General features: G+C 39.5%; 1 protein-coding gene across 2 annotated transcripts in view; it reads left to right on the top strand.

Moving 5' to 3' along the window:
• FAF1 (Fas associated factor 1) overlaps positions 1-22,644 on the top strand; it is a 241,721-nt gene that overhangs the window by 147,274 nt on the left and 71,803 nt on the right. Inside the window, exons 9-12 of one of the 2 annotated variants that reach the window (XM_063427802.1) lie at positions 12,724-12,819; positions 14,525-14,651; positions 15,312-15,375; positions 17,320-17,401. In XM_063427802.1, coding sequence (XP_063283872.1) covers positions 12,724-12,819; positions 14,525-14,651; positions 15,312-15,375; positions 17,320-17,401 — 369 coding nt within the window. Of the gene's footprint in view, positions 1-12,723; positions 12,820-14,521; positions 14,652-15,311; positions 15,376-17,319; positions 17,402-22,644 lie in introns of both variants that reach the window. The other variant, XM_063427801.1, reaches the window with a different exon arrangement.

Genomic DNA, 22,644 nt, shown 5'->3' with positions numbered 1-22,644 from the left:
GGCCATAATGCTGACAAAGCATCAAAGAAGACATAGTCCTAAACATCGGAAGTGCCTCTAAGGCAGGGGTTCTCAACCTTATTAACCTCTTGGGTTGGAACCCAAACTTGGCCCACATGCTAATATCAGCAGATTCCCAATGGTATTAATAAGCACACCAACTTCTTCAGACCTCAGGTATGTTTTTTTGGTCTTTGACCGAAAAAGATTGAAAGTAAGTTGGTCACTGGTTTCAGGTGGACCACGCCTGCACATCTTGTGACCACTGAACTTGTGGTGTAATATGGCGTTGTAAAAGCTGAGCAGATATTACTTTTCTTATTCTTCAATAAACTGAGAGCACTTATAGGATACAGCGGTAAAGATGGCTGCCTTCGCTAAGAAAAATTATGCTATACATCAGCATATATATTATGATATATATCAGCATTATATATGTGACCGTAGGATGACTGGATCAACATCATGTAATAAATACTTTGTCTGCATGATGGAGTTGTGGTTCCTTTAATGAAAGCAGAGAAGTATTTGATTTTGAATGGATATCCTCACTAAATGGTGACTGTCTCATTTAAACCTGTTTAGCAGCAGCAGCAGCACCTCTGACAAGCCACGTCTGCTTCATAATTCTGGCCTCCAGTGATTTTTGCGCTACCTTAATCCCGAGCGAAACAATGTTGAAATGCAGAAATGATGTGGTTTGTCAGTAACTGTAACCACAAGGGCATGTCGAACGTCAGATGGTCTATCCAGAGTGACAGCGGTGGTCAGGAACTCGCTGGGTGTGTACAGGTGTGCTGCTTGGAGTGGGAAGAAATATGTGAACACATGCTTTGGTTCTTGTTATGCAATGTGTTGTTCAGTGTTTATTTAAATAGACACCTTATTTGCTTCTATTTATAATAAATATGTTTTTTGATTTTCAGTACTGGAGGGTGCAAAGATGGACAGATAAGACATCTGGTTATTGTTATTTTTTTGGTTTACATTAATACAGTTCACAGTTTTCAGGTCACCGGTTTAGTCATCGTTGCTGTCAGCATTTAAGGAATGTGTTTGGTGATTTTGTCACTAAATGACGTGTTCTGATGATAGGGCTACTGGCTTGGAAATCTGCCCACAGAAAATCAAACTAGCTGTATTCTTAGTCCTTCCAGTGCTAAACTCGTAAAAACGGATAACAATTGATCTCATCAAATATGTTATGCTGCTCGAGTCCCCCAGATGACATCTTGCAATCCAGTATTGGGAAGGGACGGGGGACGGTTTAACACTCAATAAGGGTCCCTAGGCACCTGCTGTCTCCGCAATAGCTATACCAGTCTATACAAGCGATGGGTGTCCGTGATCACTGCTGCCTATTATAGATTAGACTAATGTGGACACTATGTCCTGATCAGCAGGGGGGGGGGGGGGGGGGGAGGGGGGTGGAGGCAGTCAGTCACTCATTCATTGTTAAACCTCTCAACAATTGCTTAACTTCGAACAATGAGGCAGTGCTAGGGGACTCCATGCACCAAAACCACTTCAATGTGATGATGTGAATATAATGCCCAGTGTGTCCATAAATAAAACCAAGCAACAAACTACATTTCAGATGGATCTTTAAAGTTATTTATTTTTTCTTTTATTTCTGTTTCTCCTTGAAATTCTCAATTTATGAATATTCACTAAATTCTGAATTGTAGCAGAATAAAATCTGGCACAATTAAGGCTAAAATATCTGACCTAAATAAAATAATCTTGAACTCGGTTATAGTCCCAGTTTGGCTACTTAATCATCACTTTTGCTATTCAGATTTTAAATTTTCACAATTTGATGTTTGGTAAATAACCTAGTTTGCCTTCTGTTAACGCTTTAGAAGCCTAGCCTGCAGAAATTGAATGGTATTTATAGAAAGCTCTTTCGGGGCTTGGAAGCTAGTACTTCTACTTGTATTTATAACACATTTAAAAAACAGATTATTTAAAGAAATGTTGATTGCAGCTATAGTTTTTCTGTAACCGTATTCCTTCAGTTTCCTATCCCATACAACTGCTATGAGCGTATCTCACAGTGACTCTCCGGCCTGCGTTAGCAGATTTGAATATTTTATTTTTATATTTTGACACTGTACTTCTGGCTAAATTAGAAACTTTTTTTTTTTTTTTTTCATTCTTCTCCTTTAAACCTGTGACAAGTAATTGCCACTGTTATCGACTCAGCATAGCGCTAATTTGAAGTGACATGCCCAAACTGGCCTGTAACATGAAGAGCCACAACAGGTGTGAGAGGTGTGGCCACGGGGATTCACTGAGCCCACAGCTGAAGGAAAATAGCAAAGTTAAATGAACCTTAACTAAAGCTGTCAGCACCGATTACCTCCGAATCGGAATAATGCTGGCTTCGTAACCTCCCGGAGATATGACCTGCTCCTTTTATCTGCTACTGTGTGATAAAATAAAAGCCCTGTTACCTGCTAGAAAACTATAGCCGCATTCTGTTAAGCTGTGATTTAATCCTGAATAACATCTGAATGTTGGAACCAAAATACCCAAGTCGGCTTTAGATTGTAACCTGAGCACAAGGGGTTTATTCACTAAATTCTGAATTGTAGCAAATTGAATTCCGAATGGCAACAGTTAGGCTAAAGTAGCGAGTTGTGACTGTAATGGAGTTCAAGATTTTTTCCAGATAAGATTTTTTTTTTTTCCTCCCTTAAAGGGACACTTAAGAATCCCTAAAGCACTTTATCTTGCTGAAATGCTTAATGTGAGAATGTGTGTCCCCTTTTTATTTCATTTTACAAAATGTTTTATAAAGTAAGCTGTCAATCAGGCAACGGGTCCTGTTACTTCCTGGTTGTTTAGCTCAGTGGAGCTAAACTCAAGAGGCAGCAAATTGCTCAGAATTAAAGACTTCTCATTGAGCTGCATTGGGAATTCTGTGATTTGGACAGCCACACTGGTTTCGATGGGAGAGCTTGGAAAGGCTACAGAAAAGAAATCTGCAGGTTTTGCAAGCTGTTTTTAAACATACCCCTAATGAAAAATGCATCATTAAATGCACACATATTTTTATTTGGGGTATATCTACTAAACAGAGATTGTATTTATTATTTACAGTGGAGTGTCACTTTAAATTTTTCTAATTGGATTCTAATTTGCTTCACGTGAGAGTTTTCTCTCTATATACACTATCACCTTAAGTGTTCAAACTACATATGCCATGCAAATACAGCATGGCTACACTTCAAAGACTGTAATAAGCACAATATTTTGGACGTGTAGGATATTCTGGCATTTCAAAGATTGAAGAATGGTAGCAACACACACTTTTATTTTTACAAAGTACAGCTCCAGATCAAAATCTTGTTCAATACTTTTCTATCCTGTGGTAGCGAGAACCCACAAGTCGTGGTATATGGGCATAACGTCCGTCTCAGCCGGAGGAGGTAGAATCAACCTTGCATTTGATACAGTTCCACACAAAAGATTAGTGTTCAAACTCAAGGAAATCGGTCTCGATGAAAATGCTTGTTCTTGGGTAGAACATTGGCTTAAAAACAGAATACAAAGAGTTGTCGTTAATGGTAAATTTTCAAGCTGGACAGAGGTGGCAAGTGGTGTCCCTCAGGGGTCTGTTCTGGGACCCCTTCTATTTAACATTTTTATAAATGATCTTGAAGACAGCATTGAAAGTCATGTTTCAGTGTTTGCAGATGACACAAAACTTTGTAAAATAATCCAATATGAGCAAGATATTACTTTGCTGCAGAAGGATTTAGATAGACTGGAGGACTGGGCACTCAAATGGCAGATGAAATGTAATGTTGAAAAATGCAAAGTTATGCACTTCGGCGTAAAGAATACACAAGCAACGTATACCCTTAATGGAAGTGAATTAGGGATAACAACACACGAAAAGAACTTGGGAATTGTTATAGACAACAAACTATGCAACAATGTGCAATGTCAATCAGCAGTGGCCAAGGCCAGTAAGGTATTGTCATGCATGAAAAAGGGCATTCATTCTCGGGACGAGAATATAATTTTGCCTCTCTATAAATCACTAGTAAGACCACATATTGAATATGTTGTGCAATTTTGGGCACCTGTTCTAAAGAAGGATATCATGGCACTAGAAAAAGTGCAGAGGCGGGCTACAAAATTAATAAAAGGAATGGAACATATCAGCTATGAAGAAAGGTTAACAAATTTAAACCTATTTAGTTTAGAAAAACGTCGCCTGAGAGGGGATATGATAACATTATACAAATATATTCGGGGCCAATACAAACCATTGTGTGGAAATCTTTTCACAAACCGGACTTTACATAGGACACAAGGCCATGCGTTTAGACTGGAAGAAAGAAGATTTCGTCTAAGGCAAAGGAAAGGTTTTTTTACTGTAAGAACAATCAGGATGTGGAATTCTCTGCCTGAAGAAGTGGTTTTATCAGAGTCCATACAGATGTTCAAACAGCTACTAGATGCATACTTGCAAAGACAGAATATTCAAGGATATAATCTTTCAATGTAGGGTAATAACTGCTTGATTCAAGGATAAATCTGACTGCCATTCTGGGGTCAAGAAGGAATTTTTTGTCCTAGCTTGTTGCAAAATTGTGCTTCAAACTGGTTTTTTTTTTTTTTTGTGCCTTTTGGATCAACAGCAAAAAACAGGTGTGAGGAAGGCTGAACTTGATGGACGCAAGTCTCTTTTCAGCTATCTAACTATGTAACTATGTAACCATGATGCAATGCTTCGAACAACTCCTACCTCTCTAGCCACTCCTCTAGGAATCTCCGTTCTGTTTTTCCTTCCGATGAGGAGGGTGGATTTGTTGAAGCTCTGATTCAGCAAGAAGATATTTTAAAAAAATTATTTATTTTTTCCCTTTCTTTAAAAAAAACTGGAATTTGAGGACGTTCTGTATTTAAGAACACCTGGTCCCCTGCTAAACCCTCTATTGCCCAGGTGCTGTACGTGACGTTGAAAATGTTCACCTGAACCCTGGCAGGCAACATATGGAGACCACTCCCTTCATAGGTCATCCATTGCCCTCTCATGGTCCTTTGGTAGTACTCCCATGGCAAATGGCTGGGCATGACTCCAGTCACTTTAGCTACAATTGTGACTAGGGCTGTATAAACAAAGTGATTTGACTACTAAATGGCAGATAATTGAGCAGTTAGACTGCAGGGACATGATGTATATACCAACATTGCTTCATTAAGCTAAAATTTTGGTACCTATAGTATCCCTTTAATTCACTTTGTTTATACATTTGTAGACACACCTTTCTGCATGGGACTTACACAGCCTTCCAAAATACTTCCTGCAAAGAGAGATCTATTGTTTAAACCTCCTTTATGGCACAGTTTGTTTAATTTTGAATTTAATCGCCTCCTAGACCCTTGCAGGACCTCCTTGTGTGTGATTTAAAGCTCAATTTACAGAGCAGGAGATAAAGCAAGTTAACATCTGATTTGAAAATGAAGTATTTTTTTTTCTTGCTGACTGTGTGTGTCACAGCCAGGGAAGGTGTGGATAAAGCTGCATAAATAGAAACAAATGTGTTTTAACTAAATTGCAGAGAATTGAGCAGTAAGACTGTAGTGGCATGCTCTATACAGCAAAAGCACTTAAAGGACCACTATAGTGCCTGGAAAACAAACTCGTTTTCCTGGCACTATATTGCCCTGAGGGTGCCCCCACCCTCAGGATCCCACTCCCGCCGGGCTGAAGGGGGAGGAAGGGGGTTAAACACTCACCTTTCTCCAGTGCCGGGCTCCCTCGGCACTGGGGACTTTCCTCCCTCTTCTGACATCACCGGCGGAATTCTCAATGCTTTCCTATGGACACTGGCGTCTTCTCACTGTGAAAATCACAGTGAGAAGCGTGGAAGCGCCTCTAGCGGCTGTCAATGAGACAGCCACTAGAGGCTGGATTAACCCTAATGTAAACATAGCAGTTTCTCAGAAACTGATATGTTTACAGCAGGCAGGGTTAATCCTAGATGGACCTGGTACCCAGACCACTTCATTAAGCTGAAGTGGTCTGGGTGCTTATAGTGGTCCTTTAAGCTAAAGTTGTTTTGATGCCTATATCTTGTTTTTTTTTTGTTTATTTCTTGTATAAACCCTTAAGGACCGCGGACGTTCTAGGTACGTCCGACAAAACACGGTCCTTAAGGACTGCGGACGTACCTAGTACATCCGCGGCAAATATGAGCGCAGGAAGCAATTGTGATTGCTTCTAGACGATCTAAGGGTATTGCAGCGATGCCTCGATGTCGAGGCATCCTGCAATAACTCTCCTGACAGTCCCCCCTCGGCAAATAAGGCCCCCGCGGGACATGTGATTGCTCTGAAAGACAATAGGCGTCCATAGTGTCTAAACTGACAGGCAGTCTCCCTGCATCTGTAAAATATTTTATTTTTTAAATAAATATATAAAAATACACTTATAATTAATTACACACACGTGTGTGTGTGTGTATGTATGTGTGTGTATATATATATATATATATATATATGTATATATATTATAAAATATAAAGTAAATAAAAACTAAAAATAAATTTTAAAAAATTATGCATATATGTAATTTTATTCTAACTGTATTTTGATATTAATATATTTTATATCAATATACACTTGGAATGAAATTAGATATATATATATATATATATATATATATATATATATATATATATATATATAAATAAATTTAAATTCTACGTGCATATTTATGTAATATTTTTACATAACTAAGTAATTTTATTGATTGCCATTTGAGGGACCTGTCTGACAACCCAGGCCGAAAGTCTAGAGAATGTAATTTGCTAGCACTGTATTTAACCCTGTAACTTTCCATGATACCCTAAAACCTATACATGAGGGGTACTATTTTACTCGTGAGACTTAGCTGAACATATGGTAGCCCAGGAATGAGAATTACCCCCATAATGGTATACCATTTGCAAAAGAAGACAACCCAAGGTATTGCAAAAGGGGTATGTTCAGTCTTTTTAGTAGCCACTTAGTCACAAACACTGGCCAAAGTCAGAGTTCATAATTGTTTTTTGCATTTTTAACACACAAACAAACATAAATGCTAACTTTGGCCAGTGTTTGTGACTAAGTGGCTACTACAAAAGACTGGACATACCCCATATTGAATACCCTGGGTTGTCTACTTTAAAAAAAATTATGTACATGTGAGGTGTGATTCAGAGATTTATGACAGATAACAGTGTTACAATGTCACTATTGATACATTTTAAAAATATATATTTTGAAACCGCAATGTCCTACTTGTAGCCATATAACTTGCAAAAAAAGAAAAAATGAAAAGAACATTTTAACATTGGGTAATTCTAAACTCAGGACAAAATTTAGAAACTAGCACAGGTGTTTTTTGGCAGTTGTAGATGCGTAACAGATGTTGGGGGTCAAAGTTAGAAAAAGTGTTTTTTTTTTGTTTTGTTTGTTTTTAATTCGTATTTTATAATTAGTTTTATAGTAAATTATATGATATGATTAAAATAATGGTATCTTTAGAAAGACCATTTAATGGCGAGAAAAACTGTATATAATATGTGGGGGTACAGTAAATGAGTAAGAGGAAAATTACAGCTAAACACAAACACCGCAGAAATGTAAAAACTGCCCTGGTCCCAAACGGTAAGAAAATTTAAAAATGGTCTGGTCACTAAGGGGTTAATTAGTTTTATTTATGTAATCTTTTGTTCCCATTTTGTGATACATTGATTACATAAAACATGTGTTCAGTGGGGAGGTCTTATGCTCCTTTATGTGGTCTTATTATTATTATCATTATTTTATTATTGATATAGCGCCAGCAAATTCCGTAGCGCTGTACAATGGGTGGACTAACAGACAATTGTAACCAGACAAATGGACGCACAGAAACAGATGGGTTGAGGGCCCTGCACAATGAGCTTACATGCTAGAGGGAGTGGGGTATAGGGTGTAAGTAGGGGTAATGAAATGGGTTGCTGGAAAAGTATTCACGGAGAACTTATTTTTGACAGTTGCAGGAGAGGAGTCATGGGGAGGAGGGGGCGAATGAACCCACTAACAGTTTAAATTATATGCTCTCCTGAAGAAGTGTGTTTTCAAAGATTTTTTTGGAGTGGAGACTGGGTGAAGGTCTAAGGTTATTGAACCTGTGAGTGTGATGTGTAACCTGTATAATGGTTCAATCAGATAATATTGGTAAATGATAATTTAGGAGCACACTGTGGCAGAGCTGGCCCCACTGGAGGTGAGCCTTACCACTGGGCTAGTTCATACAGGCCCTCTTGTATCTTGTAATGAACAGGGATAATCTGCCTGTTTCAACCTGTATTATGTATATCTAACTGTGGCATCCTGTGATTTATATCACCCACCCCCAATGGAAATTGCAACGACCGGTGTGAAATATGCATTAACATCTTCATTATAAGTCTCTGTTATATATCTGCTGGATTATGCTCTTATACATGCTTATCTGATAAACATTGTTGATGTGTAGATGTTTGTGTGTGTGTATATGTAATAAAAATTATACAACACCCATGTAAATTAGGTTTATTGTCCAAATTTACAGACGTTCAGCTATTGGCAAAAAACAAACAAAACAAAAACAATTGAAATAGCTTCAAGTGGTTTCCCCAAATTCAACTGAAAATACCTTAACTAATGACTTTTCCAGTCTCAAAATTATTCAACCCCTCAGTAATATTCTCGGGCTAATATGCTGCAACCGTCTTCTTCAAATCCCACCAGAGATTTTCTATGGGGTTCAAATCAGGTAACTGTGATGGCCACTGTACAATTTTCTAGGACCTTTTCTGCAACCAAGCCTTGGTGGAATAGGTATTCTTGGGATCATTGTCTTGTTGGAAGGTTCAATGACGCTTAAGCTTCCTGACAGACAGCATGACATTTTCTCCTAGGATTTCCTGATACTTTAATCCATTTTGCTTCCCACACACTGCCGGTTTCAGTGAGAGAGTATCACCAAGCCACCACAGTGCTTAACTGTAGGGACAGTGTTCTTTTCAGTGTATGCCTCATCCTCCTTCCTCCAGACATACCACTAATCCAATGGGCCAAAAAATTCCAGTTTTGCTTCATCATTCCACGGAACAGAATCATCAAAACTTTTGATTTCCAATGGGGGTTGAATAATTTAGATTACGTGTGTGTGTGTGTGTGTTTCTGTGTATGTATATAAATATATGTCACGTGCCTGATCGGCACCTCAGTGTGACCGCACCTGATCAGTACGGTCACACTATCGCAGTGCTTGATCAGCACCACAGTGTGGCCGCGCCTGATTGGTGTGGTCGCACTAAAGGGGGGAGAGGTTACTCACCCCCAGAGCCTCTCCCTCCATGCTGTTTGTGGACCAGCGACGGGTCCAGCGTTGGGAGGGACGTCGGCTGCTGCAAGACAGCACTGATTAATCATGCTACCCACTATGATGTCACTAGTGATGTGAATGTGCGTGCGGTGTCATGTTCTCGTCGTGCACGCATGTTCTGGGGTCAGCCAATAGCAGGATTTACTGGGTTATTTAAACCCAAACCTGCAGTTGTTCAGTGCCCTGTTGTGGTTTCCATCCTGTTGGTTATCCGAGAGCGCGTTCCTGATTCTGATATTTCGTCTTTGATCTTGGCTTGACTTCCCGTATTTCTGGTATCCCTGATCCTTTGGATTTGCTCTTTCTGTATTTGTTCCTTTCTGTATTCCTGATCTCTGCTCGTGACTGTTTATTCTATTACGTTAATTCCGGCCATTCGAAGGCCCTGTTATACGTTGTTACTGTTTGTATTTGTTACGTGTTTTACTTAATTCTGCGTGTTGGGCCACTGGTTCGTCCTGACAATATATATCTGTGTGTATATATAATTATACACACATGCACTCAAAATTTCCAATAGCCATTGTTGTGTGAAAATTCTGCCCTGGTGAGTGTGCCATGGACTCTTCAGGTTTGAAGTAGCCAAGAGCTTAAAATATTAAGCCCGGTCTACATGTATGCCTATGCATATAATAAAATCACTATAGTTTTAAAGCATGGTCAAGCAACTTTGCATTATAGTTGCTCCTCACCCCTTCCTACAGTCCCAGTTTCATACAGGTAGTGAATGCGGAGACATTTAATGAAGCGACAGTCTGTGGAGCATGGATTTCAGTTTCACCTGTAACAGAATTGCCCGCTCTTCAAACAGGGTCCTCTTGCTTGCTTTTATGCCTTCACATTAATATTGTATAGCATCGAGAAACCTATTGCTGCTGTATAAATGCCAAAAATATAACAGAACTTCTTGTCTTTCCTCCCTCTAGTGCTGCTTCCCCTGTGTCTGTTTCCCTTCAAGTCAACGGCACTACAATCAGCTCCACCTCACAGGCTCACTGCCTATGTGTTCTCTTTTACTCCATCTTTTCCTCCACCCCTCACGTCCAGTCCATCGCCAAATCCTGCTGCTTCCATCTCAAAAACATTGCGTGCTTCCCCCCCTATTTAAAGCTGGAATGTGGCTAAGGTGCTGGTCCATGCCGCTATCTTTTCTCGCCTTGACTACTACAATCCGCTTCTCAGTGTTCTTACGTGTTCCCAACATGCCCCTAATGCGGAGATGAGGCTCATCTTCCTGTTCACCCGCACCTCCCATGCTACACCCCCTTTTAGTCTCTACTTTGGCTTCCCATGAGATATAGATCTCAATTTAAAATGCTGGCTTCCTCTCTTGCCTAATACACAAGTAGGTTCCCACTCTCTGCCGAAGACCTACGTCTATCCTTTTTTCGTACTCTCACTTCTGATGCGCACCTCCAAGACTTCTCTAAGGCTGCTCCGTTCCTGTGGAACTCCATTAGACTCTCACCCAGTCTCCCCATTCCTCCACAATTATTATAAAATCTCACCTTTTCAGTAAAGCATATCGAACTGTTAATAGCTTTCTCTTCCTGCACCTTGCTTCCTCTCCTGCAAATGTCATCCAAACCCCCCCCCCCCAAAAAAAAATCCTGAAGTCTACCTTTCTACCCTATCCTTATATTCTGTGTCACTATACCCCGGTCCCTCTGTTCCTGTGCATCATACTTGTCTGTTAGTCGCTCAGTTGTAGAGCCATGCGGAATTTGTTGGCTCTTTATAAATAATAACAGGACCGTACAAAATGTGGTCATAAGTGGATTTGGTCAAGTTGTCAGTCATAGCTTTTAATTCTGTAGATAAATCCCTGTGTAGCTTCTGTGTCTTAATGTAATAATGTTTGTTAAAAAGAAAAAAAAAACACAACAATTTTCTTTTAACGGTTTCATCTCACTTTAGAGATTAAATCCGAAAGCCTTGTAATAACGCGATTCACAGCAATGCAGATCTGAACACCCGTAAAAGTCAAAACATCAGTTGCTGATAGTAATCTTATTTGAAGACTTGTTACCTGTATACCTGTAACAAGATATAGCAGTTAATGTTTTAAATAAAGCATTACGACCTTTAAAGGGTAAACACAGAAACATTTAATATGGTGAATACAAAGCAAACATTAATACAGATAGGAGTGTGGCCAAAAAGGAAGAGGCAGCTCTTCATCATTTCGATAGCAACTTATTGGGGCAGTTTGTATTGAGTGTTTTATTTTGTGTTCGGCTTTGTATTAGTAACTTGTTAGATATTCATGTCTCTTCTCTTTGCATTGTGTTTACATATTTTAATATATAACATATAGTTATGATATCTTGGTTTCAAATTAAGATACTTTAGCTTATATTTGTGCTTTGGTAGTGTTTCGGTCTAGTGGCTGTACATACATATAATAATTGCACTTAACTTTAAAACCGTTTTAAAGCCGATAGTTTTAAAAATATATCTGACTGAAAATAAATTAAATACATGCGAAACAGCTAGTCTGTGTAGGTAGAAAACAGCACATACAAGCATGACATAGCTGAATGCTTAAAGGCTGTAACGGAGGGTAGTGGTTATGGTGTTCCTTTTAACAGAAATACTCGATTTTGGGCTGTAGGTGAAAGGGGTACATGGAGGGTGTTGTGTAAAGCCATCTAAAAGTTGTAAATGTCTTCAGGAAACGGTAACAAATGGTTTATTGGGCTTTTAAAGGCGTGAAGAGAGCTGCTCATTGGGCGATAACAAGTAAATGTCCCCAGTCATTGCCACGGAACTAGTGAGAATAAAGGACTTTCTTGGCAGGTCAGTCCACAGTGATACATGAGAAAATGGAAAGATCATAACGTGAAGGGTTCATGGCTTGACATTGGGAATAGGAAGTGAGGTGTTGCTGCCATCATGCTTATATCAGTATCTAACTATAAGACTTGTAAACATGTTTATATGTTTTAACACAAACACACTCTTTAAATGATGATTTTTGGCGGCCAGGGTTTGGTTCTGGTTACCCTTAGGACATCTGATGGGCAAATGACGCCACTCAGAAAATACTGTGTGGTTAAAATGACAGGACCACTGTGCCTGGATCACCAAATTAATGTCATTATATCCCTTTAAAGATGTAGACCTTTTAAAGCAGAACCTGACATCCACATCCCTGTTGTGGGGGTTACAGAATCTCATGTTTTTTTATGTTTGCTATTAATGTGCAGATGGCGGAAGCAAAATGCATGCTCTGTCTTTACTGCTTGTGGAAATGTTGTAAACCACGGTTTCCGACTTGTATTCTTTCTTCTTGGTTTCAGGTAAATCTAGCGTCTTCAGGAATCAGCTACCCGTGTCATAGACTGAGTGTTTCAAGAAGAACGTCCCCGGTACAGACCAGAGAGCAGTCAGAAGAGGTGGCTATTTTATTCTCTTTATAAAGAAACCAAATGTATGAGTCGCCTAACTGTACATTGTTTTAGGTTTATCCACAGGAGCATTGCACATAGCCAGAGGTATTCGTGAAGAAGAAAAATGAACGCAAAATATAAAGTAAATCCTTGGCAGCACTGAAGCCTCAGCACACTATATATTTTGTGCAACCCATTTATTATGGGCTGAGCTTTGGGGCGTGTGAGCTTTTTATTAAAATAATAAACAAACGCAAAAACTGTCAGGACAAACCAGGTTCCAGCAAACAGTGGATGTAAATTAAACTGATGTGCTCTCTCTGCGTTCTTCCTTTAGGGTTCAGGTTTAGGAGGAGAAACATTTTAACATGGATTCTGGTTTCAGTCATTTAGCAGCAGCCTAGATAGAGCATCACATGGAAATGTATGGCTGGATGGTAACCTGGCAAATAGGGCTGAACCGAGTGATTACATTGTTGATCAATATTTGATCTCACGACTTTGAATGGGAAATGTTTTCACATTGTGACATCTTGTTATTACAGGTGTCCTTTAATTTTATGATCCTTTCCTCAAGTTTTGAAAGGAAATCGTATTGAAATTAAATGAAGTATATGTAAAAAAGTTAAATACCCACCCCCTCCTTTAGTGAATTAAAGGCTCGTTCAGCCATATACGTACACCTTGGAGAGTGTTTCAAAACAGTTAGTCTCTATGGTCTTCCTGGCTTCACTCTCCGCACAGTGACCTCATCAGACCCAATAACTGTCATATTCAAACCCGGTCCGACCCGAGGTGTACGTATATGGCAGAAGGACCCTGTCAGATACTAAAGGTGGGAATGGGTTTGTCTCATTTTATTACATATCTTTCATTTAACAAAGAATCAATTTCCTTTTAAAACTTGATGAAAGGATTGTTATATTCAAAAAATATTGTTTAGGTGACAGTTGTCACCTGAACATCCTGAGGCATCCTGACATTGCAGTTTTTCCTCCAGTAATATACTGCTTTACGTAATGTCTCATAGCTATACATTGCTAAGTAACAGAGTGATACATTGTCCTTCAATTCAGCACCTTACACATTTTAAGTAAGTATTGTTTGTACATTAAGTGATTTGGGCTTAAACACTGGCTGTGCATCACAGGAAGTGTAGTTCACAAACCTTTGCAATGCCAAGGATAGCCATCCCAGATCTTACCAGCAGCACAAAAAAATAGGGTGATTCTTGAAATCACAGGTAATTGGATCTTTTTTGTAAGCGTTACAAATGCTATTTATATTTCCTAGAATTTCCCAGGAGATTAGTTTTGTTCTCTGAATGTATACTTATTAGTCATACTTCCTTTCCTCTGACCTTTACATTCTTGTGATCCTAAGAGGTACAAATCTCTTCTCACCTCACCGCCTATCGAAGGGCACAGATACATTTGTCTAGCGAATCCTCCCATAAGTTTCAATGACAAAGGGCTTTTCAGTTACCGAAGATAAACTTATTTCTGATCATAGAGTCTTGTTTCAACAGCTGGCGGAGAATTATGGGAAGTGTAGTACAACAAAAGCTGAATAAGAGAGACGTGACACAGTGTGTTTAATGGTTTTAGCTGACATCACAAGTGGTCTTGCAGATGCTGAATAAATTAAACCCATCTGTAATTAGCAAATGACTTTTCGTTTTTAAAATACTTTTAATCTTGTTCCCCAGCAGTGCACAGATATTCACATGATAAGCGACAGTGATGGAGATGACTTCGAAGATGCTACAGAGTTTGGAGTAGATGATGGAGAGATCTTTGGCATGGCCTCCTCTTCTGCACTCAGAAAGTCCCCAATGAGTGAGTAAAGAAACCCTACTTGTTGACTATTATAAAACGTATGGATGTGTAGATCGAGTAGAGACCCATGACTGATGAAATGTGTGCAAAGCCCACTGCAGTTTGGATATCCATGAAAGGTGGCACAGAACTGATTTTCACTGCTCCCAATCATGCTCACAACTCCCGTCTTAGCGATTTAAGTCACCGGAACATGACTTCTTCCCTAAACTCCACTGGTTATTAAACAGGAAATAGAAATCGATTTCTTGCTCCCACTTGCATTATCCTAAGCTGAGTGGAGCACCTGGGGACATCTGGTAAGAAGTGAAATAATACTGCTCTAGTGGTTATGGTGCTTAGGGTGTTCCTTCATTAGTGTTTAGATCAGGCATAGGCAACTGTTGGCACTCCTGTTTTGGATTACACCTCCCATGATGCTTTGCCAGCATTATGGGTGTAAGAGCATTATGGGGGATGTAGTCCACAACATCTGGAGTGCCGAAGGTTGCCTTTCCCCGGTTTAGATCATATATCCCTGGTACACATTAAAATAATAAAAATATCTCCATACCAGCTTTGACGCTCTATAGCCAACTGAGTTGGGTGGATTTGTGCAGTTTTGTTTACAGTTAATCTACTACCTTGCATTTCATGTAAATATTGTTTTTGCTTTCAAAGTGCCTGAAAATGCTGAAAATGAAGCTGATGCCTTGTTGCAGTTTACAGCAGAATTCTCTTCCAGGTAAGCCATGTCCGCACAATGCATTTCCAGTAAGTAGATAAATTCAGTTATAACTACATATTGTGCTCATACCTTAAAGGGGCAACACGAGTATCGTATTATGTGACAGTTTATGGTGCTTGGAATAGCCGCCTTGTATTCTCAGCTCTGAGAATGACTTTTAATACTTCAGTGGTTTGTAAATAAAACACATTAGCAGTTAGCTAAGCCAGCCACTAAGAACTGTCAATCATCCATCTGGAAGTTTGAGCTAATATGTCCATTTTGTGTGTTCAGCATGCACACTCTACACTCTATTTACAACAAGCTCTTTCTCCTCCCCGTAGAGTGAGCTAAACCACAGATCACGCAGAATGGCACCTTTCACTTTACAGAGCAATACTACGCAACCTATGTGGGATAAATTACTTCTCACATAAAGGGATTTAAAAAAAAAAAAAAAAAAAAGTAAATCATTTTACGTACATTTTGAATGCATTTTATTCATATGCATTAAAAAGTAGCCAATTATTTTTGACAATACTTCGCCTTAATGTAACATATGATAAAGTACTTATTTTCTTATACCACTAGTGTTTGTTTTAAACCACAGCCTTCCCCATGCATTTGAAACTTTATAAGTAGAGAGATTGCAAGACTGCTAATTAAAATCCCTTCTCTGCTTGTTAGTCAAATGCGTAATAAACATAGCTACTATGATATTATCGTTTGCTTTAAAGGATCACTATAGTGTCAGGAAAACAAACTTGTTTTCCTGACACTATATAACCCTTGGGTCCCCCTCACCCTCAGGGCGGACAGTGAAGGGGTTACAACCCCTTCAGTTACTTACTTTAATCCAGTGCCGGGCTCCCTCGGCGCTAGTGACCTCTCCTCCCCCGCCGACGTCGGCTCCCGAGTGACTCCCGCGCGTGCATTCAAACAGTCCATAGGAAAGCATTTCTGAATGCTTTCCAATGGACGTACTGCATGCTGAATGCAATTTTCGCATCCAGCGTTGCAGAAGCGCCTCTAGCGGCTGCCAGGAAGACAGCCACTAGAGGTTGGATTAACCCTGCAATGGAAACACATGTTTACATGTGAAGGGTTAAAACCTGGGGGACCTGGCACCCAGACCACTTCATTGAGCTGAAGTGGTCTGGGTGACTATAGTGTCCCTTTAATTGCATTATTAAAAATCATTCTGTTTGCATACTAATTATATAATGGGTATGTGTGTGTGTTTTACAACTGAGAGTTTCTGAGGTTTACGGAAAGCCTAGTCATCACAAGCTGCAATGACCCTTCAATATGGTCACTATTTTCATTGCATTTATTAAGTTATATAACGTGTTAAGGCTTTCTTCACATTAAGTTCAGCCAGCTTTATCAGAAATGTCCATTTCAGAAGATTTAGTGAAACATTTAGAGTGGCAGAAAATTCCACCTCCTTTTTGTTGTAAAGTGATGGCAATATTCGTGAATCCATTAAGTCTGTGAAAAAGTGGCACATTTTCAAAAATGGGTGCAAAAAAATATTTAAAAAAAAAAGCAACCACAAATTCAACGTAAAATAAATCGGAAATTGCAGATGACAAAATTGTTCTCTACTATACAATTGCCTTAGTCCAGAAAAGTTTCTGAACCATTTCAATAGAAAACACACCTTCTTCAAGAGAAAATAATAATCTATCCTTCTGTCTATTCTATATTTGTCTTTCACTAAATTAATGCAATCTAGGCTGACTTCTGCTAACCTCAAATTTCATATTAAAATATATACCTTTCCATTTCAATATATTGCTTGCATGCAGTCGGACTAATGACTGTCTTTGTTCCCTTTTATACCATTTGTTGAATTGAAAATTTGGAATGCAAGGTTTTTTTAGATGCCAACCTGAGGCAAGGCGTTTGTAATTGCCATTTTATGGTTATTGTAAATTACCTCTGTTTTTACCATTCTAGATACGGCGAGTGCCACCCCGTGTTTTTTATCGGAACATTAGAAGCTTCATTCCAGGAGGCATTTTACGGGAAAGCAAGAGATGTAAGTACAAAGCTGTGTATATATCTCTACCATTGTTGAATCTTGTTACTTGGAATTCTCTGTCTCTGTGAAGTCACGGCATGATTATACAGTTGGCACTAGGCTTAGCCATTAATATTTCTGGACACAAAGTCTGTCCTGTTTTCTATAGCTGTTGTTACACTATAGCCATAGCTGGATTACAAATCCCATGGTGTGTGGAAAGCCGAGTTATATTACACCGAGGAAGACACTGTCACCTGGTTTAATTTTTTTAGTTTATGAAAACACATACGTTGGTTAATAAAGCTGTTACGTAATTATTTATACAATGTTAGACAGTTAAGGTAAATTTTTGTTTGATATTACAGTAAAGCGTAACTCCAATAAGGATCTCCACCCTGTTATTGAACATCACCTCTCACAATCCTTAATTAGCTACTCAAGGTTGCATTCAATAAATGGTTAACACACATTAACAGTAAACAAGCAAAATATCACCCTATCTCTGCTTGAGCATTTTTAAAGATATTGTAGATAATTTTTCTGACTTCTATTTCGACTAAGAATTAATTCCCCATGAGCAACATTTGTGGGAGCTGGACTGAAGTTACAACTAACTAGGCTACATATTATACTACATGGACGTTTATGGGAAGTATAAATTAGCAGGAATACAAAGGTTAGGCCCCCATAGCCGACATTAAAACATGGATGGCGGATAGAAATTGATCCAATTTGGCTGTTGTAACCTACATTTTGAAATTCCCCTTTATTTATCAACATTCACACTTTAGTGAATATAACCCTATAAGTTGTTAATTGTAGTTTAAGAAGGTATACATTATTATTTTTTTAAATACCCCAGATAATACTAGTACATGCAGTACTGTTTCAGAAGTTATGATTCCTGGAATGATGGAAGATATTATCGCTCGATTTTATCTAAGCGGATCTGCCATGAATGTTAAGGTCCACAAGTGGCGAGTTTAAAAACTCTGAAACTGGTTGTGTGTATTAGTTAAATATTACACTTTCCTGGATCCTGTCGTTTTAGTGAGCTTCACCTCCCACTCCCACAATGCCTAGCCTGCCTTCGCACAGTGTTGGTAGTGCTTTATTGTACCATAGCTTATAACCTCTGTGATGATGGCATAGATGTAGAAACTAAAATAAACGCCTGATGTTTACTTGCCCCACATTTGTCTAACACAAATCATGGATGAGATGTTATTCCTTAATGTTTGCATGATCGGTTTGCACTCCGTGTATGTCAATTTAGATCATCGAGCTGTTGAAGATTTGTTGTTGTTTTTTTTTTGTTTTTTTTTAGCTGACATTTATTGTAATGTCAAGATGTACCCACAGTTATTCCTTAGCAGGTGTTCTGTGTTTCTGTATTGCCTGTTTTTGTTAAAAACCCAGTTTAGTTCTTCTCGCTTCTCTTTCCGACTTTTAATATAAAACGCATAAGAACTGTCAAAAGAACAGATGAACCAAAGGTAGAAATTGAGTTTCCTGAGTCAATAAAAACAAGATTGAAGGTTTAAATCCCCCGCCAACCTTTTTGAACTCCTCTGCTCATTAAATGTTTATTGGAGTGCCAGGATTAAGGAGGATTTGAAGAGCTCCATGATCTCGTATCTACTTAATCACTAAGTAAAACACTTCATTTGATAACGTGTTTCTCACGATATCACACTTGGGCCCCATTTTAATGAAATAGCCTTCAGACCATCACACAGAGGGCCACTTTGCAGTCGCAAAGTCAGCCTTCCGTCTCTCCAAAGTAATGCAGTCCGTGATAGGAGGGGGAAGCATAGGATTCACTGTTCTGTGACATCTTTACTGTCCATGTGTCTATTACAGTACCAGCTGCAGATAGTAAATCATTCCTTATTAAACAGGCAGGGCAGCCGAGTGTCTGAGGCATCTAGCTCACCATGAAATACGCCATTTGTAAATCATTGAAATCATCCATGTGTAAAATACTGGATGACTTATTGATTTGTATATTTAACACATTATCCCAACATTATCAGTATAACTCTGTAGTAAATCTTACCATTCTGTACCTCTGTTTAACACAGAGAATGCATAGGTCTGTACTGGATCATTTACATCATACACCATCTCAACAGGTTCTTTTTAAACATATATTTACACCAAGTGCAATTTTTTTCTTTAACAAATGCTATATTTTTTTCTATATTTAAAGCGGCACTGTCATGGCCGAATCCAGGTTTTTTTTTTTTTGGTTTTTTTTTGTTTTTTTTTTAACCCCACCTCCCGACTCCACTACATCTAATATGGCTGAAGTCCAGACAAAACTCTACCTCATCAACATATGACAAAATATGGGTGGTCTTGGCATACTCAACCAAGGAGACAATAATAATTACAAATACATATATTCGTGTAGCCCCAACATATTCCATAGCTCTGACAAGTGCATTTTTATTTATTTACAGGTATTTAGTTTTATTGTCTCTCCCCCCCCCCCCCCCCCCCCCCACACACTATTGTTAGGGTAAGCGGGGTATGTAGGGCTTTTTTTTATATTTTTTTGGGTGGGGGAGTGACTAGGGGCTTGGGGACCCCTGGTCAACCCTGGGGGGATATATTTACATTTAGCCCCCACCCGGGGGAGGACGACAATAGGTCCCCCCATTTTCAATTAGAGCCCCCATCCACCGTTCATAGGTGGGGTCCGGGGACAGATGGACAATAGGTCCCCCCATTGTCTTTTAGAGCACCCGCCCGCCGCTCATGGGTGGGGACCAAGGCGGACCCCATGTCCCCTGTTTAGTTGAATAGCCCCCACTCGCGGCGACACCATGTCCGTGCTCCCCCCTGTTAGTTGAGATGCCCCCATTTATTGGGTGGGGTGCTTTATTTTTTACAACACTGTTTACTAGACATGCCCCTACTCGCGATATAGCGAGTAGGGGCAGATTTACTAATACTAAGTAATTTTTACTCAGTATTATTAATCAAGTTGGCTGAAAGACCAATCTTAGTCTTTTAGTCGATAGCTCCCTGATACCGTGGGAATTAAATGAAATTTCGAACCGACCTAAAAGTATCGATTGTTGTCCTAACATGAAAGAAAAAAACTGTTCTCATTCTGTTAGGGTGAAATTCGGTAGTTCGCCTGCGTTCTGTCTAAATGACAGGACGTTCGGGAATAGTGAAAGGAGGCATCACAAGATCACAGGGGAAAGGTGAGAATTGTGGGGAAATTGCTCTGACCACAGGAAATGGAGCACACTTTGCTCCTCTGCTGGTCAGGCGTAGGAAAAATACACAAGACAAAATAGTCCCTACTTTGTCTTATGTTTTAAAGAAAATTAGTTCAGACAGGGAGAAATAATGAACAGATCCTGAGAGAGGAAGAGAAGAGGAAGTGATTAGGGAATGGTAAGTGCGACATGACAGTGCCGTTTTAACTTATCCTAAAGGAACACTCCACTACCGAAATAACAAAAACATTTTAAAAAATCACTGCTTATTAGATATAACCCAATGTTAAAATGCATTTAATTAAAGGGACACTCCAGGCACCCAGACCACTTCAGCTCATTGGAGTGGTCTGGGTGCCAACTCCCACTACCCTTAACCCTGCAAGTGTAATTATTGCAGTTTTTTTAAAACTGCAATATTTACCTTGCAGGGTTAAGTCCTCCCCTAGTGGCTGTCTATTAGACAGCCACTAGAGGACACTTCCTGCTTCATAGCACAGGTTTTCTGTGCTAGAGCGTCGCTGGACGTCCTCACGCTGTGTGAGGACCTCCAGCGTCGCTCTATTCCCCATAGGGAAGCATTGAAATTCATTTTCAATGCTTTCCTATAGGGTGCGCTAATGCGCATGCGCGGCATTGCCGCGCATGCGCATTAGGTCTCCTCGGCCGGCGGGCGAGATCAGTCTCGCCCACCGGCCGACGTAACCAGAAGGAGGAGCGGCGGGGGAGGAGGAAGCAGCGACGTGGGACCTGTCGCTGCCCCTGGTAAGTGACTGAAGGGGTTTTCACCCCTTCAGCAACTGGGGATTGGGGGGTGGGAGGGAGAGGGACCCTCCAGTGCCAGGAAAACGGATTGTTTTCCTGGCACTGGAGTTTCCCTTTAAGTTTTGTTTTCATATAGGTATATCTGCAAACAGCTTGCTAAAGCTTCAGATATCTTGTCTCTCCTCTTCTTCTGCAGCCCAGACTCTGTGGCTGTCCAATCACAGACTTCCCATTGCAGCTCAATGAGAAGTCTTTGCAAGGCAGGTGCTCTGAACAATTGCTGCATCTTGAGTTTAACTCCAGTGAGCCAAACAACCAGGAAGTAACAGGACGGGTTGTCTGACAGCTGGGAGGGATGGGTGTAACACGATTAATATATAAAATTGCCAATTTCTTTTGAAATCTATACTTTTTGTATATATAAAAAAGAAAAAGAAAAGGACACCCTCTTCACACATAAAAGGGCCTGGAGTGTCTCTTTAAATCTTTTTTTATTTTTTTTAACATTGTTTTGCAAATCTAGGTTATGTTTTATTATATGAACTTGTGTTGCAGATAGAAATCTATTGTACCACCAGAATGTTAATTTGGTACCAATGGTTAAGGACAATAAACTACCAATTCTTAATTCTCGCACAACTCACTACGTATAACCTGAGTGTCGGCTGACCTTAGCCATCAGTTAAGTTACTCCGTATAGGAAGCCGGCTTACATTTTAGTGCAAGAGAGTTCTATAAAGTATAAAGTTATCCCTTACATTTACATAATGGGACGGAAAACAAAACAAAAAAACAACCCCTGTAACTGTGTCCTGTTTTCTATTTTTGTTTGTATTCACCTTTTACTTGTGCATAATGAGAAATATAACTGATTGTTGGGCTGAGGTTGATGAAGCTGCCCTTTGGTAGTTTATTGTCAATGTCACCTAGGAATGCTGCTGTCAGAAAAACCTACTATTAATATTACCATTTTGGTTATTCATTAAATTAAGGTAGTATCCGTAGTATTTTGTGGTTGAGCCCACCTGCGTTTCCCCATACTTTAAATCATGCAACACACTGCCAAAAGCATGCAGAGTCTGTGATATCATTTTTTAGTTCAGGTGTAATTCACAAAAAAATACATCGGCACAGAACCTTTTACATTGCTGAAAATTGTGCATTTTCTTTATTGTTCCAAGTGTGTCATTCATTGGCTAAAAAAGTCTCTGATTTGGAGGATGCTAGAGAGGTACAGGCTAGCGGACATTCTTTTAA

The sequence above is a fragment of the Pelobates fuscus genome, chromosome 7 (genome assembly GCF_036172605.1).
Source record: "Pelobates fuscus isolate aPelFus1 chromosome 7, aPelFus1.pri, whole genome shotgun sequence".
NCBI lineage: Eukaryota > Metazoa > Chordata > Amphibia > Anura > Pelobatidae > Pelobates > Pelobates fuscus.
The sequence above is the reverse complement of the archived record's forward strand: the minus strand, read 5'-3'. Positions and strand labels throughout refer to the sequence as shown.